At 45.4% G+C, this 18,134-nt stretch overlaps 1 protein-coding gene across 2 annotated transcripts; it reads left to right on the plus strand.

The window, feature by feature from the left end:
* The first annotated feature begins 162 nt into the window (after positions 1-162).
* On the plus strand, positions 163-18,089 carry arhgdig (Rho GDP dissociation inhibitor (GDI) gamma). Of its 2 annotated transcripts, none has more exons than XM_047037339.1 (6): positions 163-345; positions 9,253-9,426; positions 10,453-10,536; positions 15,077-15,153; positions 16,158-16,221; positions 16,419-18,089. In XM_047037339.1, exons 2-6 carry the CDS (start codon positions 9,258-9,260, stop codon positions 16,616-16,618), a joined length of 594 nt encoding a protein of 197 aa, XP_046893295.1. In that variant the 5' UTR covers positions 163-345; positions 9,253-9,257; the 3' UTR covers positions 16,619-18,089. The 2 variants fall into 2 exon arrangements, with proteins under 2 accessions (XP_046893295.1, XP_046893294.1); XM_047037338.1 differs by lacking the exon at positions 163-345 and adding an exon at positions 4,700-5,011.
* The last annotated feature ends 45 nt before the right edge of the window (positions 18,090-18,134 follow it).

Genomic DNA, 18,134 nt, shown 5'->3' on the forward strand with positions numbered 1-18,134 from the left:
ACCTGAAAATCCTAAGAATATCTATGAGATCATTTTATATCTCTAAAATTGTACTTAAAGTGTTGTCCTCAGTTACCCTGAGTTGTGCAAGTTAAACGTACATAAGCCCAGGACATTTCATGTTTACCGTGCAAAACCCAACTCCTGTTCCACGAGATGTGATGATAAAGAGATCAGTATGACAAAACGGATACGAGTGAACTCGTGTCATTCAGGGTGCTGACTTACTGGCCCAAAAAAGTGGTATTTGAATCACTTCCTCAGCTGTGTGTGAGTCGCAGAAGAAGTTGATCTCCTTCAGACGAAAAAAGTTTCTCGGCTACCATCTGACTCGAATCAGGAAAGGTAATCATTTAAATATGACGAAATCTACATTTTCTTCTACGATAATGCATGCATCCGCACGATAATGTTGATATCAACAGTGCAAGTATGTGGGTCATTGCATGCTTAATCAGGCAGTAATTGGGTGGCTCAGTGTGCGTATTGATTAGCTATACGTTTCAGAATAAAGGCCCGATGTCTTCAAATTTTTCGAAAATATAGAAAGAAAACGTATTTTGTGAGGCTAGAACCATAAATCTTGAATCTAAAACAAGTGCTCTATTGTAGTCCTCCAAACCCCGAGGGTCTGTTTAATTTAACTGATTATGTTAATTGTACACCATGTGTTCAATTTACTCGTTGTTTTTATTAAGTTAACACGGTGCCATTTGCCGTGTAACTTCATGTGACCATTTTTTACACATGTTGTATGTTGTTCACTCACTAAGGAAACGAAAGTGTCTCTATTGTTCTTGGCACAAAAGAGGGCTTATGAGCCCTGTCATTTCTTCTATAGGTATTTGCGCATGCTGATCTACTGTACCTGATTCTAATAAATAGCTGCTTGATAAACATGGTAGAGTCAGGGTAGTTCAAAATATAGTTGGAGCTAAAACCCTCAGTAAAGTAAATTGTCTGATATTAGGGCTGTAGGAATAAGAAATATATTCATTTAAAATAGTGGTCCATGGAAATCTGACTAGTGGGTCTGGAGAGATTTGAGGGATGGTGTTGGGTAATCATTGATGGTTTGCAGCAGCAGTTGTGTCCTTAAACCTATTGCTAAATGCCACATCTCACCACTTCCTCTGTCAGAATGGCTTCCTCTTTATCAATGTGTGTGTGTGTATGCACACGAGTGTCTTCGCCCTCGTGTAAAGATACAGGAGCGTCAGTATGTCACATTAGTTCTGATGTGTTCTGAACTTCCCAGATAATCTCTGATGCTCGGGAACACTGACTGTGATACATGAAGGTGAACAATTCATATTATTCAAACGCGCTGTGTGCGAGTAAATCCCTGGGATGGATGAGTGCTTCTCAAATGAGCCTGGTATTCTACACAAAGATGAATGTTGCAAATCCCATGGGCTGGTACAAAACCATTAGCCTCAGCTTATAGACACTGTCCTAGTGTATCTACAGTGCTTGTGTGTGTGCGTGTGTGTGTGTGTGTGTGTGTGTGTGTGTGTGTGTGTGTGTGTGTGTGTGTGTGTGTGTGTGTGTGTGTGTGTGTGTGAAACTAAGCTCGGAGCTACAGGTTATGTATGCTTTCCTGAGCTATGATTGACCAGATTAGGGTAGTGCCAGACTGGACCAATGTTATATAAGCCAGAGACTCTCTGTAGTCTGTACATATGTCATATTCTACAGTAAATGTTCTCAAACAACAACTGTCTGGAGACAGGCGTGCTTTTCTTGTGTTGTAATGGTGTGTGTGTTTGTTTTTTATGTGGATGTGTGTGTATGTATGTGTGTGTGTTAGAGTGACAACATGTTGTTTATGTGTGTGAGTGTGCGTGGTGGAGACCTATGTGCCTGTGATCCCAGACTTGTGCCCGTGGCCACCTGTATCTGGAATGCTGAGGGTGGCGGCTGTCACCAGCAGGTCCTGGAAGATCACAATGCCAATCACACACCTCCCAGGCCTGTCATAGTTACTGGGTGGCATTTCTGAGGTGAAACTGACATTACTCAGAAACTGGCAACTTCCCTGAGGGTTGCTTTCTCTCTGGTGTTGAGTAAACCTAAGAGGGAAGTCTAGCTGTCTGGCTGGTCATTCGAACTGGGTTTATTATAGGTATTTTGATGATATTGTTGAAAGAGGTTTTATGTTGGTTTTGTCTGTCACTCACTGCTGATATTTTGTACTTTAAGATGTTTAGATTAAATGTTGGAGGGTGATAAGGTAGAGGTGTTCACTGTTCAGCACTAAGCAAAGCATTCAAACAAGCTCAGCCCCTATGTTCCTTGTTAACCCTTTACTCTGCTTTTGACAGGAAGTGCAAACCTCACATCCTGTTTGCACACCAGCATTCATGCTCTGTTTCACAGAGAAGATAATCACATGATGCCAATATATAACCCTGCTATATATCATCTAGTCTCCGTAGAGAGAATGGTATTTCCCTCAGACTATTATATGTTTCTCGGATCCTCTGTGATTTAGACACAGACTGACCTCTTTGGCTACTTGCTAAAATGACACACATATATATCTCTTCTTAGAAAGTCAATTGTCAAGTACGTGTGTCCTGTATTTTAAAGTAGTCTCTTTCTCTCTCTCTTCCACACCCACCTCACAATGGCCAATGGTGAAATATGTTAGTTAAATGCATCAGCCGCATTCTTGTGTGCAAGCCAGTAACTATTAGTATGCCAACAATAATATAATGTCACACAAATTGCTTACAGTATTATTATTATTATTATTATCATCCTAATCATCCAGAGAGATAAACAACAGATGACACACAATACACTCTCTCTCTCTCTCTCTCTCTGTCTCTCTCTCTCTCTCTCTCTCTCTCTCTCTCTCTCTCTCTCTCTCACTCGATCTCTCTCTCTCTGTCTCTCTGTGTCTCACACACAACAAACCCAGCCAAGGGATATAAGATCAGTGTGGAGGTACCGGCCAGACTCCCAGACAGCCTTCATTTATAAAACCCCTTGTGCCTGTGGGACACAGAAAAAGGCCGCCCTCAGGACTGGCAAAACCACTGGATTTAACTGTGATTCATAGAATTATATTACGGTGTTCTTCACAGATGAAGCTACTCAATTAGTTTGAATTGTCATAACAAACCACGCAACTAGAATAGTCGAGGGCAAGTGATGAGGGAGGGGGCCAGGTTGAGAGTAATGGGGAGGGGAGGAGGCTGAGGGTGTGGCCATGTGTGGTATCTCTGATATGTTTCAGAGAGGTGAACCACGCCTAGATGACACACAGGTCACACATATGTGGATGTGTCATTGGGTTGGCAGTTATCATTGTTTTATTACACAGAGAATGCATTGTTTGCATCACTAGGTACAAGGTGTGTCTGTGTTGGGTACACAGACAGACGTTCAGTAAATGGATGTGTGTACGGTATGCATATCAGTGCAAGGACAGGGATGCTCCCCTTATTCAGCAAAACATTCTGCAAGGGCATGAGAGAAGGGAGCGAATGACGAAACCAAGGAAAAGGAAGCAATACAACAAGTGTGTGTGAAGAAGAAACGGAAGAAAAGACGAGAAGAGAGCGGAGGAGACGCGTCAGTCAGGGTGTGGTCAGTAGAGAAGAGAGAGGAGGAAGAGGATGGGGGGCACAGTTAGGAAGACAATGATGGAGAGAACACTGTGCACGACAGACGCAGGAGATAAGGTGGGATTCAAGGCTAAATGAACGGGTGCAGAGAGGAAAGGGGGGACAGGGAACCTCCGTAAAAAGGGTTAGAGATATCTTCACAGTGAGACATCAAACTGTTTCTGAAAAAGGGGACACATGAAACGAAAGAGAAAAAGAAAGAATGGAGGCGGTTTGTGGAAGGAAAACGGTGCCAGACGGAGCGAGAGAGAAGGACGGGAGAGAGTGCCGCCTGTGTGCAGGAGGTGTGCTAAAATAGAGCATGGGGGGAGAGGGGAGGGGAGGGGAGGAGGGAGGGGAGCGGAGCGGAGGAGGATGAGCTCATTGCAGTCTCTGGGTTGATGACTGGGAGGGGAGGGAGGGAGGGAGGGAGGGAGGGAGGGAGGGAGGGAGGGAGGGAGGGAGGGAGGGAGGGAGGGAGGGACGGACGGAGGGAGGGAGGGAGGGGGGGTGAAGGGAGGGAGGGAAAGAGGGATGCACAGGGGTCTGCTACTCGCCTCTGAATTTATCTAGTGTATGCACACAGGATTACTGCATACAGCAAGACTAGCATCTCCAACTAGCCTTTCTAACTAGCATCTTTAACTAGCATCTCTAGCTAATATAGCTAATTGGTATTTTTAACTAGTATCTCTCACCAGAATCTCTAGCTAGCGTTTTTAACTAGCATTTCTTAACTAGCCTTCTTAACTAGCACCTCTCACTAGCACCTGTCAATGCCGGCAGCATTATGTTAGCATTCTAACATGAGCTACCTTAACAGGCATCCTCCTTCAGACCGCCTTCTTTCCATTTCAGCCCCTCAGAACTGTTCCCTTCTACAGCATAGTGTCTCAAGCAACTAACAGTCTGTAGACAAGACTTTCTTATTCTCTCTCTCTCGCTCTCTCTCTCTCTCTCTCTCTCTCTCTCTCTCTCTCTCTCTCTCTCTCTCTCTCTCTCTCCTCCCTGTCTCTCAGTCGAGTGCACACACACTCTCTCTTGCTCTCATACACACGCTACATCCCTCTCATCATCCCCACCCAGGGATTCTCTCTCTCTTCTTATCTCTTTTCTCCCTTTCTCTCTTGCTGTTTATCCCTCGCATTCTCCGGGGTCTTTGGCAGGTGAACAGATGAATGCTTGAGTCTTCTATTTTTTAAAGGACTCTTTCGGATACTGTAGAATTGAACCCATTGTGCTCTCTGGTACTCTCTTGCTACCTGTGGAGGCTCCTGGTTCTTCCCCAGTCTGCCAAACACGTGCAGCCCCAGTCCCAGGCACCATGCTGGGCTTGGATGTGTGTGAGTTTGGGGGTCAGGTTCTGGAGCTTCTCTGGCTTACCATGTGCTACAGAGGTAAGCGTACAATCTTTTCATATGTAATATTTATGATGTGTGTGTGTTGAAGAGAGAGAGAGCATGTGTGATTATATATGTAAGACTCAGCATTATGTGTTAACTTAACCGGTCTTACCAGACCAGTGTTCTGATATTGTGGCATTCTATATGGAAGCTGTAGTGTACAGTACTGTATGCATGTATTATCAAACCTTACTTGTCTGATCTAGTGTAAGTCTTTTCTGCAAAATTTGAATCTACTTGGCGAATAAAGCAGATTTTGATTCTGATTCTGAAAATGTACTTTCAAACTAAAACACAGTTGCCTTCAGAACACATGGTGTCTGTAGTCTAATGTGTGTAAAGTGTATTTCAAGTGTGTTTGTCTCTGCCCATAGTGGTGTGGACATTTTTATGTCTGACGTGATAGGGTGCTAAGACAAGCCAAAGGTGGCCTAATCAGTACCTATTGATCACACGTCTGTTTGTGTGTGTGTGTGTGCCCGCACACGTGTGTGATGGGAGGCAGGGAGGGAGAGAAGGAGGGAGGGAGTGAAGGAGGGAAGGAAGGAGGGAGGGAGGGAGAGATTGTGTGTGTGTCGTAGTGGTTCAAACTACATGTCTCATGTCAAGTGGAATCACGCCTGTTCCTCCACTCTCCTGGTTCTGTGCCAGTATTAGTGTATGTGTGTGTCTGTGTAGGGAGAACTCTGTATGCCCCTTCTGCCTCCATGATGTCACCATATTCACCATCCGACAGCGCCTCCCTTCACACCACTGACTGGGCATCAGACACAGATAAACACCCTTTCCTCTTATAGAAGGATATCTGTGTTTTTTTTCCTCCAATAAATCTTGTCATCCTATTTATCTGCCAATTGTGCGTGTGTGTGGATGCCAGGGGCACAGCATTAGCCGATACAGAGGCAGCAGACACTGCAGTAGCGCTGAGCAGGTTACAGATGGTGAAACAGCCCTGGGGTTCCCTTTCACACACAGGTGTGTGTGTGTGTGTGTGTGCGATACAGGGAGAGTCAGATAGACTGAGAGCGGGGTTTTCCTTTTAACATATTATCACATGAGGAGAGGATGGAGAGAGGGGGATGAGACAGAGGGGAGGGACTGATGAGGCGGGGAGAGAGGTGAGAGAAGAGGAGGACCAGGTGTTGTCCCACCTGGCTTTGGATGAAAGAGCAAGCGAAGCTGCTGGCTTCCTCAGATCCTCCACTGTGACACTGTGTATTGGTGTGTGTGTGTGTGTGTTTGTGCATGCTTAGGTGTGTGTGGGGATATGTTTGTGTGTGCTTGTGTTGCATGCATACGTGTGTGTGTGTGTGTGTCTGCTGGAGGCTCTGTGCACAGAAAGACCTTTCTGCTTGAAGGCTCATGGGTAGGTGTCAGTCATCACATGGTTGACAGTGACACCGTCACTTTCTCCTTCCCTCCCTACTTTCTCCCTCTCTCTCTTCTTCTTCTCCTTCATCTTCCCTCCACCTTCACCTCCCTCCCTCGGTCCTTTCTCCCCACTCCTCCAGTCGTGGTGGTGTGGTGATGGATGACAGGGTGCCGGGGACCAGACACATGTTAGGCTGAGTAAATCAATGAGATGCCATGTTTCCCCACCCAAACCTCTCCAAGGCTGACGGGTGTGTGTATGTGTGTGTGTGTCGCGTGTGTGTGTGTCTGTGTTTCTATGACACTCACTCAAACAAACAATTATGAAAAAAAATGATCTTACGGATGTAATTGGGAATGATCTATTCTGCCATTAGTGCTCCATTTGACACATAGATACTTACACACACGCACACGCACACACACACACACACACACACACACACGGCTGTTACTGTAGGAAGGGCTCGTTAATATTTGCCGTTTTTAATGATGCACCATTATATTAGTTAAAGTGTGTTTGTTTGCTGGTGATTCTAAATAAGCTCATTATCCCTGGTGCTGACAGGATTTGTGATTCACGGCCAGTCAGTTTAATAGTGTGTGTGTGTGTGGAGGGGGAAGGAGGGGTGTGTATGTGTGATATGTCGGCTTGGTTCACACGGGTAGTTAGCTGAATGGATCACTTCTAAGTCGTTGAATAACAATCCAATTGACTGTGTGTATGAGACCACCCCTGGCTGATTCCACAGACAGCTCCCTGTGCTGTGCTGTGCTGTGCTGTGCACAGTGTTGTTCCCAGTGTGAGTAAAGGCTTTAGACTGCTGCCTCTTCTGACTCCTTCCTGAGGCTTCTCTTGACTGAAGGACCTGATCTGAACTGAAGTTACAGGAAGTCGATAAAGGCACTTCCTTTAGACATTCCTCCGGGGTGAAAACAGGCATGCTGTCACTCCACATGATGAGGGACTGCTAAAGATGACAGCATTTGGAAAACTTTTGTGAAGTATCCCTTTAAACTGTCAACGAGCATTTTTTCAGATTTTTGGGGGTTTCTCGCATCCATTAGAACAGTGTGAGGAGTTAATTTGATTGGTCAGCAAAACTCTGATCCTGAAGATGGGGGTGTGCCCTGAGCCCTGCTCAGGAATCTGTGTACTCCACAGCCTTTGATGTGGAAATGACTCCAAGTCAATAATTGATGAGGTTGTATCAATTTCCAGCCCAGGCCTAGGTTAATTGTGTGTGCTTGTGTGTGTGCGTGCATTCTAATCTGTATGTGTGTCATATACTGTAACTAGTACTGTATATTCCAATGCTCTGCATGTAAAGCAAAGCGTTTGTTCCAATAGCTTTTACATCAACATTTGTGTTGTACTTTGTGGCCACGCCTATTTCTTTTGTAATCGAATGTAATTCATCTGTATCAGGTTTAATACCTCACAAGGCTTATCTTGTACCCTGTAGTTAAAAATGTTTCCCATTTATGTGATTATGTTCATCCGTCACTTTATGTCTGTGTGCATCTTGTGTTCAGTGTGATCCTGTCTACTGAGAGATCCTCTAACTGGGTGATGTCATCCCAGACACAGTCGGGGTAACCATGGTGACAGGGAGCGCTGCACGTTCAGCCCTGGTGGGGGTTGAGAAGCTGTAAATAACAGAGACACTTTTCAAACACGCGCGCACACACACATACATACACAAGCACAAGTATGCACACGTACACACATGCACACACCTACACAATCATACACACATATGCACACATACAGGCACACATGTGTAACTCTGTCTCGCACGCACACACACACACACACAAGCCTATTACCTAGTTATCTATTCTCCATGGGATGTTCAAACCCCACATTTACGTTTGACATCTAGACAGGTTGGAGAAAGGATGTAGGATCGTTTTACTTTCATATGTCTGTTTGTGTGTGTGTGTGTCTGTGTGTGTGTCTATGTGAGTGTCTATGTGTGTGCATCTTGGCTAATGAACCAGTCACCCAGCTCAGGTCGGCTGGGTCTGCTTGTCCCTATTGTGAGCAGCAGCTAAGCCATTACTCACACTGTCAGGAAGCCTCAGGACCACCGTAGTTGCTGTGTTGTGTACATGACAACAGTCTGAAGACCCTCCACTGTCTGCCTGCCTTGCCCATCCCTATATCTGCCTGTGTGATGGGTGTCGCCGCATGAAGGAGCAGCATGGGAGGCTTAGTCCAGGGAGCCCACATGGTCGTATAACTACTGAGACAGTGATGCAGCTTTGTTACGATGTCGGATGTTCATTTATTGGACGCTTGAGCGCCCACACGCATTCACTTACGCACATGGCACAAGCACGCGCGTGCGCGGGCGCACTGACACAGGGAGAATGGATGGGTGTGTGTATCAGGAGGAGATGGAAGAGGGGATAACTGGGTTACAGAGACACGGCTGATCTGCCGATTGGAGAGGAGAGGAGTGGGGGATGCAAAGAGAAGAAGGGAGTGGGGATGGGAGTGGTGGGAAGGAGGAGGAGAAAAGAGGAGAGGGGGAAGATTGGGGGGGGGAAGGAGAGGAGAACATATAAGGAGAGGAGGAGGAGGGAAGAGGGGAAGGGGGAGAGGATGGTGATATTACAGGGAGAGATACGTAGGCAGGGAAACAGAAATGTGTAAATGCACAAACGCCAGTAAATGAATAAACGGTAGAAGGAAAAACATACATGAAATTGAGAGCGATTGAGCAATCGAGGAAGTCGGGGCACACGCGCTTTGCTATTCGCTGTGTGGGTGTGCAAGTGTGTGCATGTGTATAGATATGAGGCTGATGAGCAGTAGAGTGTTTCATGTTGGCTTCTGTCTCGTGTCCTCTCTGCAGGTCTGATGGCTGACAAGGAGGAGAAGCCTGTTGGGGAAGAGGAAGACGAGACGGACCTCAACTACACGCCGCCTGCCCAGAAGACCCTGCATGAGATCCAGGAACTGGACAAGGATGATGAGAGCCTCAACAAATACAAACAAACCCTGCTGGGGGCTGGGCCTGTGGTGGCTGGTTAGTCTGTGTGTGTGTGTGTGTGTGTGTGTGTGTGTGTGAGTGCATGCATGCAATAGAGATCAGTGATCCCCATGATACATGCAGTAAACATTACAATATCCCAGTATCATCATGACATTTCTAAGCCATTTGATTGTGCGATGTGGTGTGTAGGTTGCGTGCGTGTGTGTTTAATGTGTATGTGAGTGGGAGCTGAATATCATTTACCTTCTGATAGAATTGCTATGATTCACTCTGGTATATATTGTTACTGCAGCTTTAATAATAGCTCTCACTCAATATAACGACCCGGAGCATAAGACCACAGTCAGCTCCTGATAGCGCACACACACACGCACACACACAGAATGCCTGCAGAACTGCTTGCCTCAGCTCGTCCTATACAAAACTACCGACAGCTTAAGGAGCCTTCGCTATTACTGGTTCTCCTCTCAAATTCTCTGTTCTCTCTCACCCTCACAAGATCTAACCTCCCCAACTATGCAACTTCATAAGATCTCATCTCCTCCCATACCCTCAAATACCATTTACAGTCCCCAACTCGGTTACCCTCACATGATCCAACCTCCTCAATTGTGCCCTCTCTGCTGACACACACACACTGACCTACAGACACCATGTCAGCCACAGAACCACTGACCTACCCTACTCCTGATAGTGCTCCATGAGAAGCGAGATGTGCTTCAATAGGATCATGGTTAGGAGTCATGGTGGTGCTTCTGAACAGAGCTTGGCGGTGGATGGTGAACAGAAGACACGTTGCTGTCTTTGCTGTAGGCCTGTCTTCTGTTTTCTCTATCAGAAACATGTGTGACTCAAACCCAGAGGAAGCTGAACATGCTTCCAAACATGGCCGTTTATTTACATCAATGTCCTCAAGGACAAGCAAGCAACACGGGAGGGGAAAATAAACAACAATTGGTGTTTGTTTAATTCATGTTTATTTGTGTGTGTGTGTATGTCCAGCCAAACAGACAGAGATATAGTTTTGTTTACATGGCTGTCTTTCTCTCTCCTTTGCAGACCCCACCATTCCTAATGTCCAGGTGACCAGACTCACCCTCATGTGCGATCAAGCCCCGGGACCAATCACTATGGACCTAGCTGGTACAGAGAAACCTCCTTCTCCACCTCTATCGCTTCTTCCTCTTTTCTGTCTCTCTCCACCTCCACCTTTCCCTCCTGAACCTAGGGACTAGACTAGACTCCATCCCTCCATCTATCAACCGTAACTGTATCATCGTTCTCTAGCATCATCTTTCTGTTCCTCCTTTTCTCTCTCTTCCACAATTTGTGTTTCTTCTTTTTTCGGTTACAACTGTGACAAGTCAAAAACGTATCACAATCCTTTTGTGGTGGTATGTGTATGTTAACTCCTGTAAAGACTTATGCACGTCTCTGCGTCATGCCTCTCTCATGTGTATGTGTGTGGGTGCGCCTGTAGTGTGTGAGTGTGTATGTGTGTGCGTGTGTGTTCCTCTTGTGTATGTGTGTCTTTGTGTTTGTGCCTCTTGTGTGTGGTGCTTACTGGGCACTATTGAGAGACCCCCAGGGAAAAAAGGGACACAGTGTAGGAGGCAGTCAAGGTGGGGGCTGGGGGTGTGTGTGTGTGTGTGTGTGTGTGTGTATCAGGGGGCGGCTGTGCATGGCAATCAGGTGTCGACGCCCCTGGCTGCAGAAAGATGATGTCATTCTCTCCAAGGATTCAGAGCTGTATACAACAAAGAGCAGGAGATCAATCTTTGTGTTGATTGCCGGTGTGCGCGTGTGTGTGTGTGGTCTTCACCTGTGGATAACTAATCGGGTAATGGGAAAGCACCATGTTTTCCTTGTTATCTCAAAATAGTGAGATAGTGGAGCTAACATGGCTGTTTACTTGTTTGAGAACCCCCTACTCAAACACACACACACCACACACACACACACACACACACACACACACACACACACACACACACAGACTAGCGAGACTACTGGTAAAGGTCACCCAGTTGCTAGGCAAAAGTGACCATCACAGTCTCCAGTCCTCATGAGAGCATGTGAGAAACAGAGATGGCTATTTGTGGATTTCTACTCAACGCTACAAGTCTAGAGGGCAGAAGCTTGAGGCTTGGCGGCTGGACACTGGGATTTGGCAGAAGGGCCCAGGAGGGAGGGTCCAGGAGAGAGGGCCCAGAAGGGAGGGCCCAGGAGCTAGGGAGCACTTAAGGGGTTACTGTTTAGAGTGGTATGGGAGCTAGTGATTTATTTTTTCATTCTGGCAATGAGAACTAAGAGGTGACTGTAGTTTAGGGGACTTTGCAGTTTTGACGTTCATGTTGACAGGAAGTGAGTGTTTTTTTTACTCAGGAAAATGTTTCTTATACAGGGAGGTTTTGTCCTTCCTTCCTAAACTAACACTCGCTGTGTTACTTGACTGGAAAGCTGAAGGTATTGTGTTCTAGAGTACGGTGTTTTGGACTGTAGACTTTCTCTGTAAACAAAATGTGATGTTTCATGATAGTCTAGCCTATGTGTTGTGTTGAGCCTGTTCCTGTTTAACTTCCTGTATATGTAAAACGAATGTGAGGCAGTAGCGTTTTAGAGTGTACAGTTAGGAAGTTGCACAAATGAGTACCCAGAGTTGAAGAAGAAGAAAAGGAGGGAAGTGCTCCCAGGATCTAAAAGTGAATCTTTTACTTCCTGTGGCAATCCCAATCCAAGTGTGCTGTGCTGTTCTACTGAACATGCCTTGACACATCCATCCACCCTGCCTCTCTGGCAACCTGGTATGTTTGCTATTTGCCACACCTCCATCCCCAGTCAAGTATGCTGAGGTAGGACTTGTTTCATCCTGCAACAACTGATAGGAGTTTGTCAAGGGGAGACCAAAAAAATCCAGGATGTAGTTTCTTTCAACCCCCTTGGATGGTCGATTCCTGCAGTGCAGGGCCAGACCTGGAATACTGTATTCCTGCAGTGCAGTGCAGGGCCAGACCTGGAATACTGTATTCCTGCAGTGCAGGGCAGGACCAGACCTTGAATACTGTATTCCTGCAGTGCAGTGCAGGACCAGACCTTGAATACTGTATTCCTGCAGTGCAGTGCAGGGCCAGACCTGGAATACTGTATTCCTGCAGTGCAGTGCAGGGCCAGACCTGGAATACTGTATTCCTGCAGTGCAGTCAGGTCCAAACCTGGAATACTGTATTCCTGCAGTGCAGTCAGGGCCAGACCTGGAATACTGTATTCCTGCAGTGCAGTGCAGGGCCAGACCTGGAATACTGTAGTCCAGTCAGACATCTCAGCCGGCTCCAGTCTTAAATGGGATTTCCATTTGTGGGGGAATGCATTAGATACCCAACGCAGCCCGCTAATACCATACTGACCTTAGTAATGAGTGATAATGGACTATGCTAGTGTGTGTGTATGTATGACAGAAAGTGTGTGAGAGAAAGAGAGACAAAGGATGTGTGGGTCAGATGGCTGAGTGGTTAGGGAGTCAGGCTATTAATCAGAAGGTTGCCGGTTCAAATGACGTTGTGTCCTTGGGCAAGGCACTTCACCCTACTTGCCTCGGGGAGAATGTCCCTGTACTTACTTTAAGTCGCTCTGGATAAGAGCGTCTGCTAAATGACTAAATGTAAATGTAATGTGTGTATGTGAGAGAAAAAGAGAGATTAAGAAATTGTGTTTAGTATGTGAGTGTGTGTGTGCACACTGCTGGTTTGGAAATTTTAAGGTGAGGAGCAAGACAAAGCTACAGAGAGTGGTGATCACCTGCTTTAAGATCCCAGGAGTGTCTCTGCTCAGGATCTCTGCTATGTACAACAGACACCTGGTCAGAAAGGCCACCTCCATCTTGGCCGACCTATTTCACCCCTGGCACCAGGAGTTCCACCCTCTGCCCCCTAGTAGGAGGTCCAGGGTCCCTGGGCTCAGGAGCTCCAGAGCTCAAGGTTCCTTCATTCCTAAGCCCATAGCTCCCATCAATCATGAACTATCCACCTCCTATGGTTTCCCTTGGTAATGCTCTGACTTTTTGCACTTTTTTTATTCATTGCACTTGCAAACATGTTGTCTGTAGGGTTTTTCTGGTTTCATGTATAGTTTTTTTTTTAATGCTGCACCCGAATTGCTCCCCGGGGACAATAAAGATTGATTGAAATCCTCTTGTGGATCTCATGCTCACTTCTCTTCTATAACTCAGAGCCATGAGACAGTAGGCCTTCACTTCCTCCTATACACCTCTCTTATCAGTCTGAGACCTCAGTACCTCACTGCTCTGCTGTCAAAGTTGACCTATTTATGGCCTTTGTTCTTCCAATATAAACAACAAACCACACTCCTCTTTGGTGGATTGGAATACACACATAAATTACTTGTCTTTGTCAGAGCAGAGGAGCCGTGTAAATCAGAAGCACCATGGATGTCACAAAACAAAACACCCACATAAGAAAATATCGCATCTGTATAACAGCCTGACGTGTAAATAAAACTGTACAGGACATCTCTTAGTCTTGTCTGTGAATTCCTGATCGGAGTCTGGTCCAGCAGCTCAGCCTGGACCAGACTCCAATTTTTAGTCGTTTTGTAGCTCATTAATATTTTCGCTTTACCCACAAAGACACAATGGTGACTAAAAGCTAGCAGGACCACATAGAACACCCTTCCAACTTCTCCCTCTTCTACTCCCTTATTTCCCCCCTCCTTTTCCATTCTTCCACTTGGATGGTGCCTGGAAACAAGGTTGTATGGTAACCAAAACCAGGCAAATCTTTTAAAACCTCCAAGTTGCGTGGTGCTTTATTGACTACCCCTCCACAGAGAAGGAAGAGATTAGCCTGTAGAAAGGAGCGACAAGGGAGAAGGAGAGCTAGAGGGATGCATACTGAGTGGGATGCTTCCATGCTGGATATCTCTGGCTGGTGTGTGTGTGTGTGTGTGTGTGTGTGTGTGTGTGTGTGTGTGTGTGTGTGTGTGTGTGTGTGTGTGTGTGTGTGTGTGTGTGTGTGTGTGTGTGTGTGTGTGTGTGGGGATGTGTGTATGTGCACGTGTGCATTAAGAGAACAGGTAGACTTTCACTGTTGACCCAATTCCTCGTCTCAGACAGTGAGAAACACTCTCCAGAGAATCAATGTCTCCTCTTGTCTCCGTCTCTCTGGGGAGGAGGGATAGGAAATCAAGGGGGGATAGAGGAGGGATGGAGAAGACAAAAGGAAAGGGAGATTTGGCGTGTTTCAAATGAGAAGGCTTAGATGGAGGCACAGTGATAAAGCACACCGTCTCTTCTGTGTCTTCCTTAAGTTTACGTTTTCTCTCTCTCGCTTCCCTTCCTCCACCCTTCAATACTATTAGTGTGGTCCGTTCCATTCACTTCCTTTCTTATCCCTCCATCATCCCTTCTCTGCGTCCTTCCTTCTGTCTCTCTCTTCTCTCATTCCTGTGTGCATTATAAAGCACTTAGAGCTGATGGAGGTTTATAAAGGAAGACATAAACTGATTACTCAACGATTACTGGGCGTTAACAGCAGTCCAAAGGCTTTTTTTCTGTGAACTCACTGAACTGCAGGCAAACAGAAATGCCCTTCTACCACAGACTGATTTTCCCCACACCGTTGAATGCGTCCCTGTAGCTGACGTAGGTCCTAATGTGTTCTCTCTGCAGGTGACCTGGAGGCCCTTAAGAAGCAGACCTTCACTTTGAAGGAGGGAGTGGACTACAGGGTCAAGATCCATTTCAAGGTGAGAGAGGAGAGGCGTTAGGGTCAAATTAAATCAGTAAAGGACGGGCACCTTGGTTTAGTTTAGTTTTGTTGTGTTGTTTACTTGGTGCTGTTGTTATTGTGACACTCGAGCAGTATTCATTTCCTGTGTTCCTGTTTCCTGGCAGGGGGGCTTCCCAATGTCATGTTGACGGCATACACATGTAAACACTCAGTTTTCCCATGCCTCTCACATCGGCCATCTAAATATAGACCCTCTTCACTATAAGTGAAAAATAGAAAGGCAAATATACAACAGTGTACCCAGTACCCAGAAAGTGCGAGGGCTGTATTGGTAATTTGGGGAACATTCTGGATGAATGAGAACATTATGTTGACAGGATGCTGCCTGGAAAAACCCTGCACAAAAAGGATGGCTAAAAGTCTTTTTTAAACAATGACCATTTTAAAGGTTTTTCTATCCGATGTCTTGTGCTAGAAGAGATCCAAGATCTGTGTTTGCGGGTTTATGTGTATGTGTGTGTGGTTTGTGGTGTGTGTATGTATTTGTGTGTGTGTGCTTGCCTTGGCATTAGTAGAATAGGAGGGGCTCAAGGGGCTTGGCCATGAAGGGAAGAGAGATGTGCTAAGAATAATCAAACGTATTCAAGCCTACATCCCAATACCAAAGACCCAGACTCATATCCCAGTTTGACTCACCCCAGACCCACACTCACATCCCAGTTAAAATCAGAATCCGCTGTGCTATGAGGACACCTGGTGGTGAGGCAGTGTAATGAGCGAGAGTGGCTTCCTTCATGTCATGTCTCATTGCCCTAGCATAGTGAAGATATGGACGTATACAAATACACGTTTCTTGTGTCACTCTAATATGAATGTTAGACCTCAGTGCAAACTGAAAAAGCTCTTTAAAGTCAATCCAAATAACTCTTTAGCTTTAATGAGCCACAGATAAAATAAAAAAAAACACAAAACACAATGGTCACATTCATAACTGAAGTGTCTATTATTTTCTTCCACCAGGTCAACAGAGACATTGTGGCTGGCCTGAAGTATATCCATCTGACCTATAGGAAAGGACTGAGAGGTAAGAGAACCATCACCACAAACAGTTAGGGAAGGTGCATACGTTTTCGATTCACACAGTAGCCTACATATAGATATACTGAAGACGTTATACACTGTATCACTCCCTCTGCCGTGCAGTACTTATCAGTTTCACTATCATGCATATGAAACCTGGTTGTGGACTAAGTGACGGAGCCGCCATTTTGTGCCTCGCAGTGGACAAGGCAGTCTACATGGTTGGCAGCTACGGGCCGCGGGTGGAGGAGCATGAGTTCATGACCCCTGTGGAGGAGGCACCCAAGGGTATGATGGTCCGGGGGAGCTACCACATCAAGTCCTGCTTCACGGATGATGACAAGACAGACCATCTGTCCTGGGAGTGGAATCTGGCCATCAAGAAGGAGTGGAATGAGTAACGGGAGAAGAGGTTGTTCTCCTGCTCCAACTCTCCTCCTCCCCCCATCCCTCTCTCCATTCTCCATCCTCTATCTTCTCTTTATTCAGCTCTTCTGTACCCCTATCCCTGGCCTCTCCTCGTTCCCGTTTTTCTCTTCTCTGTCTTTCAGAGATCATCTCTCCCGCCGCCCTTACAGACTGTACAGCAACAGACAGAGAGAGGGATGACCAGTGTTGAAACAGAAAGTTGGTTAGTCAAGGTAGTCTGAGAGAAAGATCTGTAAACGTGTTGTCCCCACGAAGAGAGACAGGATTTAAGTGGGTTTTGTGCATACATTATGAATGATGAGTAAACCTATACCGATCACAGGTCATATGCCAGACTGTGTTCTTTGCACCTGTATTCTCAGGCCAGTCCCTGTTTTCGAGTAGACTATAACCTCCACTGTGTGTACTAGTTACTACCCTGAGTGTATTCTTAGAGTGCAACATCCTTCAGTCTCTTTGAGGTCCTCTGTGCTCTGTTGCTGTTATTAATTATACTTGGTGTCAAATAAAAGATTTAAAGGCTGCATGGAGGAGATATTATGTGGAGGAAGATTGGAGTTTGAGTCACTTGTTTTTTAACTTGCTCTCAATCAATTTGCTTTACTGCTGGTGCTTTATTGTCAATCTGCTTGATCTTGCCATCCCTTTGCCTTCATTCACAGTATTGTGTAAGTTGCTTCTTAAAAGATAAGCAAATGACAATGCTTCATCCAGCAGAACAGTTTTTGTACACATCCTCAAATTAAAACTTGTACGAATAGTCAGGGAAAGGAAACTGCTTTGTCGAAATGTGTTCAGAAACATTTGTGAATGGGATGTGTAGAATGAGACGCATGCTCTATCGTATTTGATTTTGTAAGGTATGTGAAAATGAAAAAACATTCTGTGATTATGGCTCTGTCTTGACAAAATAAATAAATAATAATTATATTGAACTTTGTGGGGTGGTGTATCACAAGTGAATAATAGTGTAACATGCGTAAAAACAAGAAAGAATAAGAAATTCAATTGATTTAATTCCCCCCCCAAGTCAAAATGTTCTATACCATGGTGTAAAATTTGGATATAATCTTATCTTTGATGCAGACCATTTTCTTGATTTCCCATCTAATCAAAATGGCTGTTAAATATAAATAATTGTACTATTGGCTTGTTGAATGTTGCATGTTATCTGATTCTCTCCTTTTTTACTATTATACTGTAAAATACTTACTGTGATTTTGAGAGGAAATAGCAAACATGTCCATTTAGATGGTTGCCAGAAAACTAAAAATATTTACAGGGATTTTTTAAAGGCATTGTCAAATTAAACAGCTTAGTGAGTGTATCTGTGTTGGAGGTTAGATGCAGCACATGATGTGGCCTCTGCTGCATCCTCCAAACATCTGTGTCCAATCTGTTCAAGCATCCTGTATCTTTTAATAAAGATGGTTTAAGCAGCCACTCTGTGTTTGAGCTATTGTTTTGCTTGACACTGGTTCTAAGTAA

The sequence above is a fragment of the Hypomesus transpacificus genome, chromosome 17, assembly GCF_021917145.1.
Source record: "Hypomesus transpacificus isolate Combined female chromosome 17, fHypTra1, whole genome shotgun sequence".
NCBI lineage: Eukaryota > Metazoa > Chordata > Actinopteri > Osmeriformes > Osmeridae > Hypomesus > Hypomesus transpacificus.